This window comes from Gymnodraco acuticeps, unplaced genomic scaffold (genome assembly GCF_902827175.1).
Source record: "Gymnodraco acuticeps unplaced genomic scaffold, fGymAcu1.1, whole genome shotgun sequence".
NCBI lineage: Eukaryota > Metazoa > Chordata > Actinopteri > Perciformes > Bathydraconidae > Gymnodraco > Gymnodraco acuticeps.
Window position 1 is genome coordinate 27,501 of NW_022991046.1, and position 12,797 is coordinate 40,297.

Below are 12,797 nucleotides of genomic sequence, written 5' to 3' on the forward strand. Positions count from 1 at the left end.
GAGGACCGCAGCCTGAGTCACGTCCACACCCCCACGGGTCAAAGCCCCCAGACACACGGCAGCAATGGCCGCCAGGAAGCCCACCACTGTAGCCTGGACCTGGGTAAGAAGGACAGACCGTTCGTTGATCCATAGCATACAGTTTATTTCGTTATATGCAAACGTTTGGAGTAACGGATTACATGTAACGGGATTACGTAAAAAGTAACTGTATTCCCTTACAGTTGCATATCTGTTTGCACCTCGACATATTGATCTATTATTACAACAAGGAGTATTTTATTACACAGTACAGCATTCAATTACCTGCATTACCACTCATTGATCCATAGCATACAGTTTATATATTGTTATATGCAGGTTTGGGGAGTAACAGATTACATGGATTACGTAATTAGGATACAAAAAAAATTCCCTTACAGTTACATATCTGTTTGCATCTCATAATAATAATAATAATAATACATTTATTTTGGGGGGCGCCTTTCATAACACCCAAGGACAACTTACAGGGTTACAGATTTACATTTACAATTTTACCTTACAAATTAAAACAGTGGATTTAGTGAAGTATCAGCCGGGGTAAAACAAACAACAGGACATGGACTACAGAAGGACACAAAGGGACACAGGGTACAGATTATAAAGAAAATGCCAGTTTGAACAGCTGGGTTTTGAGTTGGGTTTTGAATGTTGTTATGGAATCAGACTGTCGGATGTGTCGAGGCAGGGAGCTCCAGAGTCTGGGAGCCGAGCAGCTGAAAGCTCGAGCACCCATGGTTTTGAGGCGAGAGCTTGGTATCATATATGTATCTATTATACAACCAGCAGTATTAGCAGTACTATAGCAGACAGTACAGTATTTCAATTTACATTAAGCTTATCTTATTCTATTTACTTGTAGATACTATAACTTCTCCTGCATTACCTGCACAATAGTCTTGCATCATTCTCTTGTACTATTTTTATAGTTTTTTTATTTGTTTCATGTCTTATATATTTATGTTTTCATAACTACACTGTGCATATGACAATAAACCCCTTTGAACTTTGATATCTCCATTTGGAAAACAATCTGTTATCATGAGTGTAATTGTCTGAGAGGAAAAGTGAAGTTCGAGGACGATGTTATCGCACCGGCAAACCTTCCTGAATTAAATTGAATTGTCTAGAAGCCAGCAGAGTGTGTGTGTGTGTGTGTGTGTGTGTGTGTGTGTGTGTGTGTGTGTGTGTGTGTGTGTGTGTGTGTGTGTGTGTGTGTGTGTGTGTGTGTGTGTGTGTGTGTGTGTGTGTGTGTGTGTGTGTGTGTGTGTCACCTGAATGAGAGCCAGGTTACAGAGCACCATCCTCCACTGCTGCTGAGCCTCGTCCAGCTGCCCAGTGTTCGCCTGCGAATACAAACAGGTTCACGTAATCACAAGTTCACCGTGCACATTGAACTCTCACTACTTCAACATCATAGCACAATTACCCTGACAAATGCCCTGATTGGTCGAGAGCAGTGTTGGGACAAAGTAACCTGTTACTGTAACGAATTTTTTTTGGGCAGTAACTAGTACTCTAACGCATTACTTTTTAAATTCAGTAACTCCGTTACCGTTACTACATGGTGCGTTACTCCGTTACTGCGTTAGTTTTTTTATATAGTCAACAGCCAGGCGAACAGAGATGAGAACTGTACCTAAGTACTTGAGTAAATGTACTTAGATACTTCCTGTGTCACATGCGGAGACGGGCTGTGGGCGTGTTTGTGTTGTTTACTAACAAGACTATCATGGCGGCGGCGGCGGAGCTCAAGTCTAGTTTCTCCACCTGGAGATATTCTCACTATTTCACTTTTGTCGAGCACAAAGAAAATAACGTTTCTGTTAAATGTAATTTGTGTCTTGGCGGGTCAAAGATCCTATCTACTGCCCAAACCAGTCATTCAAATCTCTTAAAACATCTGCAAAAACAACATGCTGGGACGAAGCTAGTAGCTAAGACCACAGAGACTCAGCCGACGCCACTCCACCTCCACCTAAGCAACAGCGGCTGGATTTTAACCGAGGGACTGCTGGCCAGGGAAAAGTCGATAAAGCCATTGCACGGTATGTTGTAGAACACATGCAGGCTATTGCTACAGTGGAGTCACCCGCTTTCAGGGAGCTAGTTAGCATGATAGCATGTCCGGGCGGCACACGGCATATGGGACGGAAAACTTTTTCTAACTACCTGGAGAAAGAATATACAAAAATGGAAAGCCAGCTAATATCGATGCAATCCAGATTGCATATAATGCATGTCAAGTTGATCAACAGATTGTATTATTATCCAATGCAATAACAGTACTCAAATGAAGGCTATAAGGGCATTAATGGGAGCCATTTTTGTAACTAACAAAAACGTTACTTTTCACAGTAACGCATTACTTTTTTTGTACGTAACTAGTAAAGTAACTGAGTTACTTTTGACATGAAGTAACTAGTAATGGTAACTAGTTACTGGTTTTCAGTAACTAGCACAACACTGGTCGAGAGTGTACATCGCAATTATCACTGAGGATGTGATCAGGGGGTTTCTCGCTGAGGATGAAATGTTACCAATAGATGTGGAAGTTACATCACTAGCTCCCTAAATCTTATGTTTTTCCAATGTAATCTTTTGGGAAGGTGTTTATTGTAAATAGCACGCCCCTTCTCAAGGACATTTTGCGTGACATGTCTATGCCAATTTCACAGTGACTTGCTTTCTTTCCATTTTTGTTATATTTCAAAGCGAGCAATATTAGACTCTCACAGCAACCTTCTTAGACTTAATGGAGACATATCCGAAATATGTCTCGTTTTAGGCAATACCTGCTTCTTTCTCTAGCATTTAGCGACACAGCCTCTGCTCGAACGAACTCTGAAGTCTCCCGCACTGCTCTTTTTACCAAGAGAAAGCCGGTAATGCAACGTTCCATCAGCAAAACTTAACCAGTTATGTTTCTTGCAGAGAAGCAGGCTCCATAAGGCCTCTGACACATGGCATGTTTAGTCCCATCGTTATCTGAAGGTTTACTATCTTGCTTTAAGCATATTCAGAAGTCAGAAGGGGGTCATCTCTTAACGCTGCCAATGGAGATCCTTAGAAAAACAGGCGCCATCTTATCTCTATATACTATGCTGACCAAACCCCGAGGTCAAATGCCTGCTGTCAGAATGCGAGATGCAATAGGAAGACGCTCGTTAAATAATTGTCTATTAGAAGGGGTGGGTCAAATGCCACATCTCGAGTGAAACTGAAAGTCAACTGTTGACTGTACATCGACTATTTAACTTACGTACGTAACTTAATTGACGTAACAAACGTAATCATTTCAAACCAATCACAATGTTTTCCTAAACATAGCCAAGTTGCTTTGTTGCCTCGACATAACCAAGTCGTTTTCTTTTTATTCACAACGTTATTCAAGTGTTTTGAAAAGCGACCAAATACATTTGAAAAGATTGGAATAAAAAACGGCCATTAAATTAAGTAAGAAAACAACATTAAATCAACAAGGACTCTCTTTGTTTCAAAACGAAAATGCAAAATGACGAAATGTGCATGTATTGAATATGATAGTTTCGTTTTGCATTTGAAACCGTTGTTATCATCTCCTCCTGCGTGCCGGTGTGTGTTCTGTGAGTGTGTTTCCACTCACTGCTGTTGACAGTCTGGATGCCAATGTCATCTCCAGATTCCCCTTCAGCCCGACCAGCGCCGGCACCAAGATAAACACCTCGGAGATCTCCCTGAACACCTCCCAGTGCTGAAAGACACCACCGGGGGCTTTTAGTGCACTTCCTGTGCCATATGAGCTTGTTTAAATACGTCACAGTGAAACTAAACTCAATAACAATTATTTAATATATTCTTTAAACCTGAAACAATGGAGGTCAATGGTTCTAGTACAATACAGTTTTGCTGGTGACACCCACCACGACGAACCTTCCAAGACAACCTATTTTTCAATCATTTTCAAACCCATAGCATTGTGATTAAACATGAACACAGAATTTTTCAGTAGCTTTTTTACTGGTTTGAAGTTAATAAAAAGGCAAGCGTTGTACTCTTAATTGTTGCCTAGTATTTAGTCTTGAACATTAATGCTATCGAGGGAAAAAACAGGGGGTTTGAGACACAGTCCCTATCATAGATGTTCACATGATCCAAAAGGCTTAACACTCCCAAGCAGCAGTTTTAAGCAGTTCTGATTGATTCGATAACTACTTCCTTATATCTCTTATACAATTTGATCTGTCTGAGGTATTTCCAAGAGGTTAGAAGTGTCTGCACAGATACAGTATAAGTCATTACATTCAATTATTAGATAGTAGGTGTTTCGAATCATATCAAACCTTAGCACAAAAAGCAAAAAAAGATGCCTTATACCAGTACAATCCGTACAGTTATCTCTCATGCACTTTGCCACACTTTTTTCTCCTTACTTGCACTCCATCCATGACTATCCCGGCGGCCACCATGCCCAGCCCGGACACCAGGTAGGGCAGCAGGATCTGGGCTGTGATGCTCCACGAGCTCTTGGACAGTAAACCGTGTGCAGAGCGGGTCTGTTTACACCTGAAGCCCCTCAGCTTCTTCCCCTGGAAACGCAGCTCCAGAGAGATGGGTCACCACCATGGCTGAACCCATTACCCCATCACTGCCTATTTTGTAGTCTCCAGTAAGGAAGTACAACTTTTCTGTGCCTAGAATTAGGGCTCCTGGAAAGTGGAAACGCGGACAAGACGTCGATTTTTCTTTCTTTTTTTGAGTCACAGCCGATGGTTTCTTGCAGAAGTTTGATATGAAAACGCAACCGGCTTGTTTTGCCCTTCAGATGTCACTCCAGCACTGATTTTCGAAATGGTGGACTAATCAGAGGAAGCTGCTTTCATCCACTTCAAATAAAACACACACACACACACACACACATTAAGACACACACACACATGGGTCCACTTGACAGCAGGTTTGTGAGGCCTCTTCTGACACTCTGCTACTGACAGACCTCCACACACACACACACATACAGACACACACACAGACACACACACACACACACACACACACACACACACACACTACAGCCACACACACACTTATCCCCCTCTTCATGCCTCGCTCTTCAGCAGCCGGGCGGCCGAGGTGGATCTCTGGAAGCCGGCTCTCTCTCGGGGTCTGAGGAGTTTCCAGGTCCTGTGGGATAAGGACATCCAGAAGGCCAGAAGCTTCTTCTCAGCCCTGCTGTGCTGCCAATCATTGTCCTCCTTTTCTCTCCACGCCATCTTCTCTTTCTCCTCGCCACTGTGGTAATGCTCTTGGCGTTGAGGGCTCTGAAGCTCGTTCCTCATTTTGATCAGAGGATGTCCTTCCAAGATTGTGTTAAGGGACTCTGTGATGATGGACGGTTCCCTCTGATTTCCAGATGTGTCGTGACGGCGCTCTGTGATGGACGATGCTGGTGATTCAGTTGTTCCTCTTTTCTCCTGGTGAGATCACTTCAGAGCTTACTGCAGTTTCACTCTCCCTCCTCTTCGAAAGCTCCTCCTCTCAATGTCCGCCACTAAATGGGGGTGACGCACTGAGCAGCAGCAGGTGTCGTACCTGCCATTAAAACGTGGCGATGCTGCTGCAAAGGACACAGTGTTTCCTCTGGGATTGGAGGGAGGAAAGACACTTACTTTCATCCGAGTTCATTACGTCATTTGTCTGTTTTTGTCATATTCAAATATCTGCAAAGAAAATCAATACCCCTTAACACCTGTACTCTTATTAAGGTGTATAAGGCAGACACATGAAGTACTGACACTTTGTTCTAGTTGTTGACCCCCTTGTTCACATAAACCTGTACAGAATGTATAGTAGGAACATGTCCTTACACACACACACACACACACACACACACACACACACAAGGACGGTGACTCAGCTGAAAAGTGTCCTTGAGACATGACTTGGATGAAGTGCTGCACTCTCTGCAGCTCCCCCTCCTGCCCTCTGGCTGTCATTTCAATTGTGAAGCAACAGCTGCTAAACGACTGAGGGGGTTTCTGGTGTTTGAACACATTGAGAGGATTCTTTCCTCTTCTTTAAGAGCACCTGCTGTCACCTTTTAAAGAGAACAAAAAACAGCTAAAGAAACAGATTGAGAGGTGATGACAGGCAGGCAGTCATGGCTCTGCAGTGCTAATAACTTTGTTTTATTATCGGACCTTTCCTGACCGTTCGTGTCATGACTGCATTGGCCTCGGCTCAACTACAGTAGTAGCTACAGCTTCTGTCAACACACCTGAATATAAGTGATGATTCAATGCAGCAGTGAGAAGTCAATCAGATTTGCCTTCTGTATCATTGTGAGCCTAATTTTTCATCAGTGCATAATGCAGTGTGCAATATTAAAGAAGTAAGTAATGATAACATTATAAATTGTGTGTGTATTTACACTATACTTAAGATCACTATGCACTTTACTAATGTTTTGCACTTCTGGTTGAATGTAAACTACATTTCGTTGTCTTAGTACTTATACTAATAAACAAAAAGTGAAATCTTAATCTAAATAAAATAGTAAATTGTGTAAAATATATGACTTTTTCGGTTGTAGGACTCATTCCTGTAGCAATTTACAGCAAAGTACTATTTCATCTTATTGTATTAATAGTAAATCAGATCATTTCTAAATGCCTTGCTCTATAATGTCCCCTTTTTTACATAACCTAGATTTATCCCGACAGCTTTTGTCAAAGTAATTCTGAACCAACTCTTTGGCTGCTGATAATAAACACAGTAGGCTCCACAGACATAGTGGTGGTTGCATACTAAGCCTAAACTAACCTGTACACTCATGTCTAGCTAAACCTTATACATGTGTTTGTTCCCATGGGGCAGGGTCACTTTTAAAGGTCAAAGTGACCCTTAAACCCAATCCTCCACCAGCCCAATCTGTTCACATCAGAGACACATGGAGAGAGGAATACATGGATGGACAGATTAGGTTACTTTTCCTGGTATCTCCTGCTAAATGATGAACCATCCAGATCTCTCAGGTCTTCTGGTCAGCTTTCTGTCCCCAGAGTCAGAACTAAACATGGAGAAGTTCATTATGCTCCAAACATCTGGAACAAACTCCCAGAAACCTGCAGGTCGGCTGCAACTCTGACTACTTTTAAATCCAGGCTGAAGACTTTTCTTTTTGTCGCTGCTTTTAATTGAACTATTCACATCTTACACTGCACTGTAACTTTTATCCATGTACCTGTTATTCATGTTTTATTATCTTTGCTTTTGAATGAGTGTTTTTAAATGCCATTTTATAATAAGTTTCTTAATGCTCTTAATGTCTTTCATTTTTGTAAAGCACTTTGAATTGCCTTGTGTTTAAAGGTGCCATATAAATAAACGTCCCTTGCCTTGCCTATAATTTCGCCAATAAACCAGGATTAACAACGGAATAAAATAATTGAATCAGTCCTGCAGAATACATTTGATCTGTATTCAGCGAGTTTTGGTGTCACTGACCTGCACCCTGTCCAGCAGCAGGCCGGCCATCACCATGCCCAGCCCGGCCAGCAGGTAGACAGGAAACACCTGGAGACATATGAGCCTGGTCGACTCTCTGGAGGAACTGTGCAGCTTCTCCTCCTCCATCCTGTCAGGACAACTAGAGCTTACATCCTGCTCTGCTCTTTCTGTCCTCGTTCAAAGCAGACTGCTGCCAACTAGAAGAGCCCATTACTGTTTGTCTTTCTTTCTGTCACACTGCCCTGTCTATCTGTTTCCTGGGTCAAAGACAAATACTATCATCTCTGTTAGAGCCAGTATTTTTGATTTTATAAGAAAGGCCACCTAATTGTGACGTCTGTAGTCAACGCACTATAAAGGACTACAATTCCCACGGCGCCTGTGCTAACGCCACAGTGATGGGCAACCTGTTGAGAGACGCCGACGAGGAACAGTTTTAACGTACTCAATCGTACTCGTAACCGTACATACAAACCGTACAAGTACCCTTTAAGTTGTGAAGTTATCAAGAAAGAAAGAATACCTAAGTCGTGTTGTTTTATTTGAGTTTTGCCTATTTCTTTTGAATATTGTAAAGGCCTATTTTTCTTTGTTGCATGTGCAAAAGTTTGTTACTTTATTTTGAGCAAACACATCGCAACATCTTCTAAACCATCGGAGGCCAAGCAACACTTCAAACTGAGTACTTTAAGGAAAGAAACAAGTTAGAACTGTCTGTTTAAGGCGTCTAGTGGCTTGGTGGAAAAACAAGGAAGGAAGCTACGACAATCTCTGTTGATCACTGATATAAATTCAGGATCAGAATGAAAGAGTTGAAATGTAATATTCATAACTGGGCCGTGTTTTCATTTGTGTACACCTACCTGTAACTCAGAAATGTTGTTTTAGTTACCTGAGAACAAGACCTTCGGGGAGAGGGTCCTCTTCTAAGGAGCTTTCCATTAGTCTCCTAAATGACGTTCCCATACGACAAAGATACATTGTTAATCAGGTTTTCAGGGAAATGTATTTTCTAGATTACATTTGTTTTTGATCTGCTACACAAATAGATTTCAAATTGTATTCAGAGGAAATTCAATTACGGAGGAGGTCATTGATGGGTGGGACAAACAAACACAGGACATCTGGGTACCTGGGCAAACCAATACCAATTTATTTTATATGTACGTATGTAACATGCATAACATGACATATGTATTATTTGAAAGACAAACCATGATCTACATAACCATTTATTTGTCTTGTTTCAATATATAACGTTAACTGCTTGTTTAAAACTGTGACTGTAATCTGGGATAAGATTTGTGTCCCTCGTACCCAAATTAGAGAATAGAGTTAAATTGTATCATAACATCATTCTTTTTTAGGACACATGGTTTACATGTTGCTGTTTCTACAGTAGAAAATAAACTCTTAAAGAAAGATAGAAGAAAGTATGTTTAAATTGTGAAACATCCTTGTTAAACGAAATGCACGTTTTAAGTCGTTATTAGCAGTTCAAAAAACTATGTTAAAAAAAAAACACTGACATTGAAAGCTTAATAAAAGAGGAATTTCTACAGCCTAAGTTTGCAGTCCTTCACCACTTGTAGGCCTAATACACTTAAAACATATTGACAAGCAATGACAAGTAGTAACTGAACACACGTCCACACTGCACAGTTGTGGGCTAATTAGCTTAGCGCTAACGTTAGCTGACAGGAATGCTTTGGTATTCGTAAAACATAGCTTTAAAAAAAGGATTATTTCAGGAGAACATAGAAGTTATAGTTGTGAAGTTGTATAATGTCATTCTTATCCACTCTTCTTCATCACCTCTGATTACTTAGAAACTCTTAACAAGCAAGACAAGTAGCTAAACACACTTGCTCTGTTGTAACTAGCTTAGTGCTAACGTTAGCTAATAGTTGCTCTCTTTAGTTCTGCCAAAACATAGCTTTAAAAATGATTATTTCAACAGAAGACAGAGGGCATAGTTGTGAAGTTGTATAAAGCCATTCTTACTCACCTCTACCACCTCATTAATCCAGTTTATTTTTCGACCTTTAACAATGCACCAGGGAAATGCCATGAAATGTTGCACTAGCTAACATATGCTAATTTTGTGATTTGTTGATGGGCAATAAAAAAAAAATTCCTGTACAAAAATAACAAAATGTTACTTAAAATATAAAGTAAAATTATGATATACTATGGAAGCCCATTTCCGCCACTTGAAAAAAATAAAATCCCCATGAAAAGTCATAATTATGAGATAAAAAAGTCTTAATTATGAGATAAAAAGTCATAATAATGAGATAAAAAGTCATAATTATGAGATAAAAAGAGACACTTTGTCACAACAGACAAACTAGCAGCTCTTTGGCTCGAATTCTCCTATTTATCTTGATACGGAAATGGATTGTGAATACATTGAGGACTACTTTAAACGTGGATTTACAACAGATGAAATACTTAATTTGCTTGCTGATTCACATGGAGTTGTACTAAGCAAACGCACCCTTGAAAGGATTTTAAGCAAGAAGCAGCTCTGGCGTCGAAAGAATAAAACCGATGTGGCTGAGGTGGCAACCTTCATTGAACAGCAACTGGAAACATCTGGTCAGTGTCATGGTTACAGATGGATGCACCAAAAATGTTGGTTACATGGAATTGTGACTGACAGAGAAACAGTGCGAATACTGCTACAGTTATTGGATGGTTAAGGTGTTGATCTGAGGTCAAGAAACAGACTGCGAAGGCGCATCTACCACAGCTGTGGTCCAAACTATGTATGGCACATTGATGGTTACGACAAGCTTAAGCCATTTGGAATTGCAATCAGTGGATGCATTGACGGGTTTTCCAGAAAGATGATATGGCTTGAAGCTTACAAAACAAACAAAGACCCGAAGATCATCGCTGGCTACTTTATTGATGCTGTTATCAATGCTGGTGGGTGCCCTGCCAGACTCAGACTTGATTTAGGAACAGAAAATGGCCATATGGCTGAAATGCAGCAGTTTTTGCATTTTTCTGAGAACCAAGCTGAAACAGACAATGTAACCTTTGGTCCAAGCACTGGAAACCAACGTATTGAACGATGGTGGCTGACCTTGCGAAGTGAGTGTGTCCAGTTTTGGATGGACCTTTTTGACAAACTGAGTGTAGATGGCTACTTCTCAGACAACTTCTTGGACAAGTCCTTGATCCAGTTCTGCTTTCTACAAATAATACAGGTACTTGTCACATTATGAAATAAATAAATGTTGAATGTGGTGAATATTTTTAAAGAGCCACAAATGACCATGTGTAAAATAGAAATTGCCTGTTTTCCGTGGAGAGAGTGAATAATAAGTTATTGTTTCTGGCTAACAAAAATATGTGGGTATTCAGAGTAGCTGTGTCAAATAAGTAGGGTTTATTTTCGGGTTTATCCACCACATTTTTATAGCTGTTAAGATATAACATTAGTTGCACTGCTGCAATTTACATTTTACAGTTATTAATATGATTGTGCCAACCTACCATAGTACAACTAGAAGACACATCTCACAAATATAACAAACCATGGGTCAGGAGTATACTTGACTAAGGCAGTAATCACCACTGCCCAGTATTTTTATACATTCTATTTGACTGAATATTATTTGCCTCCGAGGAAGAACTTAATGAGGTTGTATTGACTTGGAACAATCACAGAGTCCGTCAAGTCCATAACTCACGATCACCCCATGGACGTCCCTCCATATTGCATGCAGTCCCTCATCTGTATGGAGGCAGAGATTGTTTGCACCACGTGGACCTGGAGAAAGTTCAAGTCTGTCTTGATGAGTGTGTGTTCAAGGACTTCCCATGTGATGAAGATGTGTTCCATATCTGTGTGGATCTAATGTCAGAGTATAATCTGAAATTAACAAATGATGTGTTTGAAACTGTTAACCTGTATATCACACTCAGACAACTGATGAACAATGAACTGGATCATTAACTTTCCTGGGGCAGTGTCACAATTTATATTTCAGAAATGTGTATTTGTTTCCTGTTTCATTCCAGAACAAATTGAAATATATATACTGATTGCAATTGTCAGAATTATGATATACTTTAACCTGTGATGAATGAAAATATAATTGTAGCTGTTTGAGACACGTCAAATATGTACCAAATATTCTCAGTACATATATTTGTATGTACACACAAACAAAGTCATGTGTTGCCCTTAGATTGACTATGTGTAAAAACAGGATACAAATGCAAAATACACACATGTATTAATATAATTATTTATTCAATTATTTAAACAGATAGCATACAAAATTGCTGTTTTCATTCATGCTCCATTTATCTGAATCCAACCAATCAGCTGGCAGACTTCAATAAACCTCTGAAATCAAAATTGCTGTTTTCATTTTGACTGCATTTTAATCTAACTTGCTACAGTATCAGCAGTACGAGAGGTGAATTATGTCCAATAACGTGTCACCACACTATAAACTATACTCCAAATTCTCCAACTAAGGAGGAAGGGGAGCATTATTTCATTTTATTAGATTTTATTGATCTTGTAATACTTAAAATAGGACTCTTGGTTAAGTGTGTGTGTGTGTGTGTGTGTGTGTGTGTGTGTGTGTGTGTGTGTGTGTGTGTGTGTGTGTGTGTGTGTGTGTGTGTGTGTGCGTGCGTGTGTGTGCATGTGCATGTGCATGGTGCGAGAGTGAGCGAGCGTTTTTATGTTTCTGGAAGTAAAACGAAGCAGCAGAAAATATAGGTCTGTGAAGTATTTTGTGTAACAAGAAGAACTAAACAAATGCAACGGCCTCTCTCCAGTCATTTCGATATTATTGAACCTGAAGCTTGTTGCTTCGGCCCTGGGAGACCACAGAGTAATCCCCTGTTTCCTCGACTACGGTCTGGGAGCCGACAGGAAAGTTCAACACATGCATAATGAATGCTATCCATGCTATCTGACTGTACCACTTCGGTTTGGTGATGTTACTGAATAATCGCTATGGCATTAGCATTTCCCCCAGAATAGCAAACTGAAAAGCGATAAAGAACGACAGTGCAATGTACAATTAACGCATGACTTTTTAACCACTGCGTTACATGTACTGTAGGCTACTATAATTAGTGGTGTATGTACCGTAGCTGAGATAACATTTACGGGTTAGTTAGGCTAGCAGCAGCAGTATGCCTACACTATTGTCATTAGTGGCGTGAACGTTACCACAAAACTATAGGCATAGGCATATTATAGTTCATAACAGGTAATGTCAAAGCTATGA

The 12,797-nt window shown here is 40.3% G+C and overlaps 1 protein-coding gene across 1 annotated transcript in view; it reads right to left on the reverse strand.

The window, feature by feature from the left end:
* LOC117559851 (solute carrier family 41 member 1-like) overlaps positions 1 to 5,759 on the reverse strand; it is a 28,736-nt gene extending 22,977 nt beyond the window's left edge. The window contains 5 exon segments of the mRNA XM_034236557.1: positions 1 to 99; positions 1,317 to 1,388; positions 3,668 to 3,775; positions 4,455 to 4,629; positions 4,631 to 5,759. The exon segment at positions 1 to 99 is cut by the window's left edge and continues 46 nt beyond it. Coding sequence (XP_034092448.1) covers positions 1 to 99; positions 1,317 to 1,388; positions 3,668 to 3,775; positions 4,455 to 4,629; positions 4,631 to 4,659 — 483 coding nt within the window. The 5' untranslated portion in view covers positions 4,660 to 5,759.
* Between the last annotated feature and the right edge of the window lie 7,038 nt (positions 5,760 to 12,797).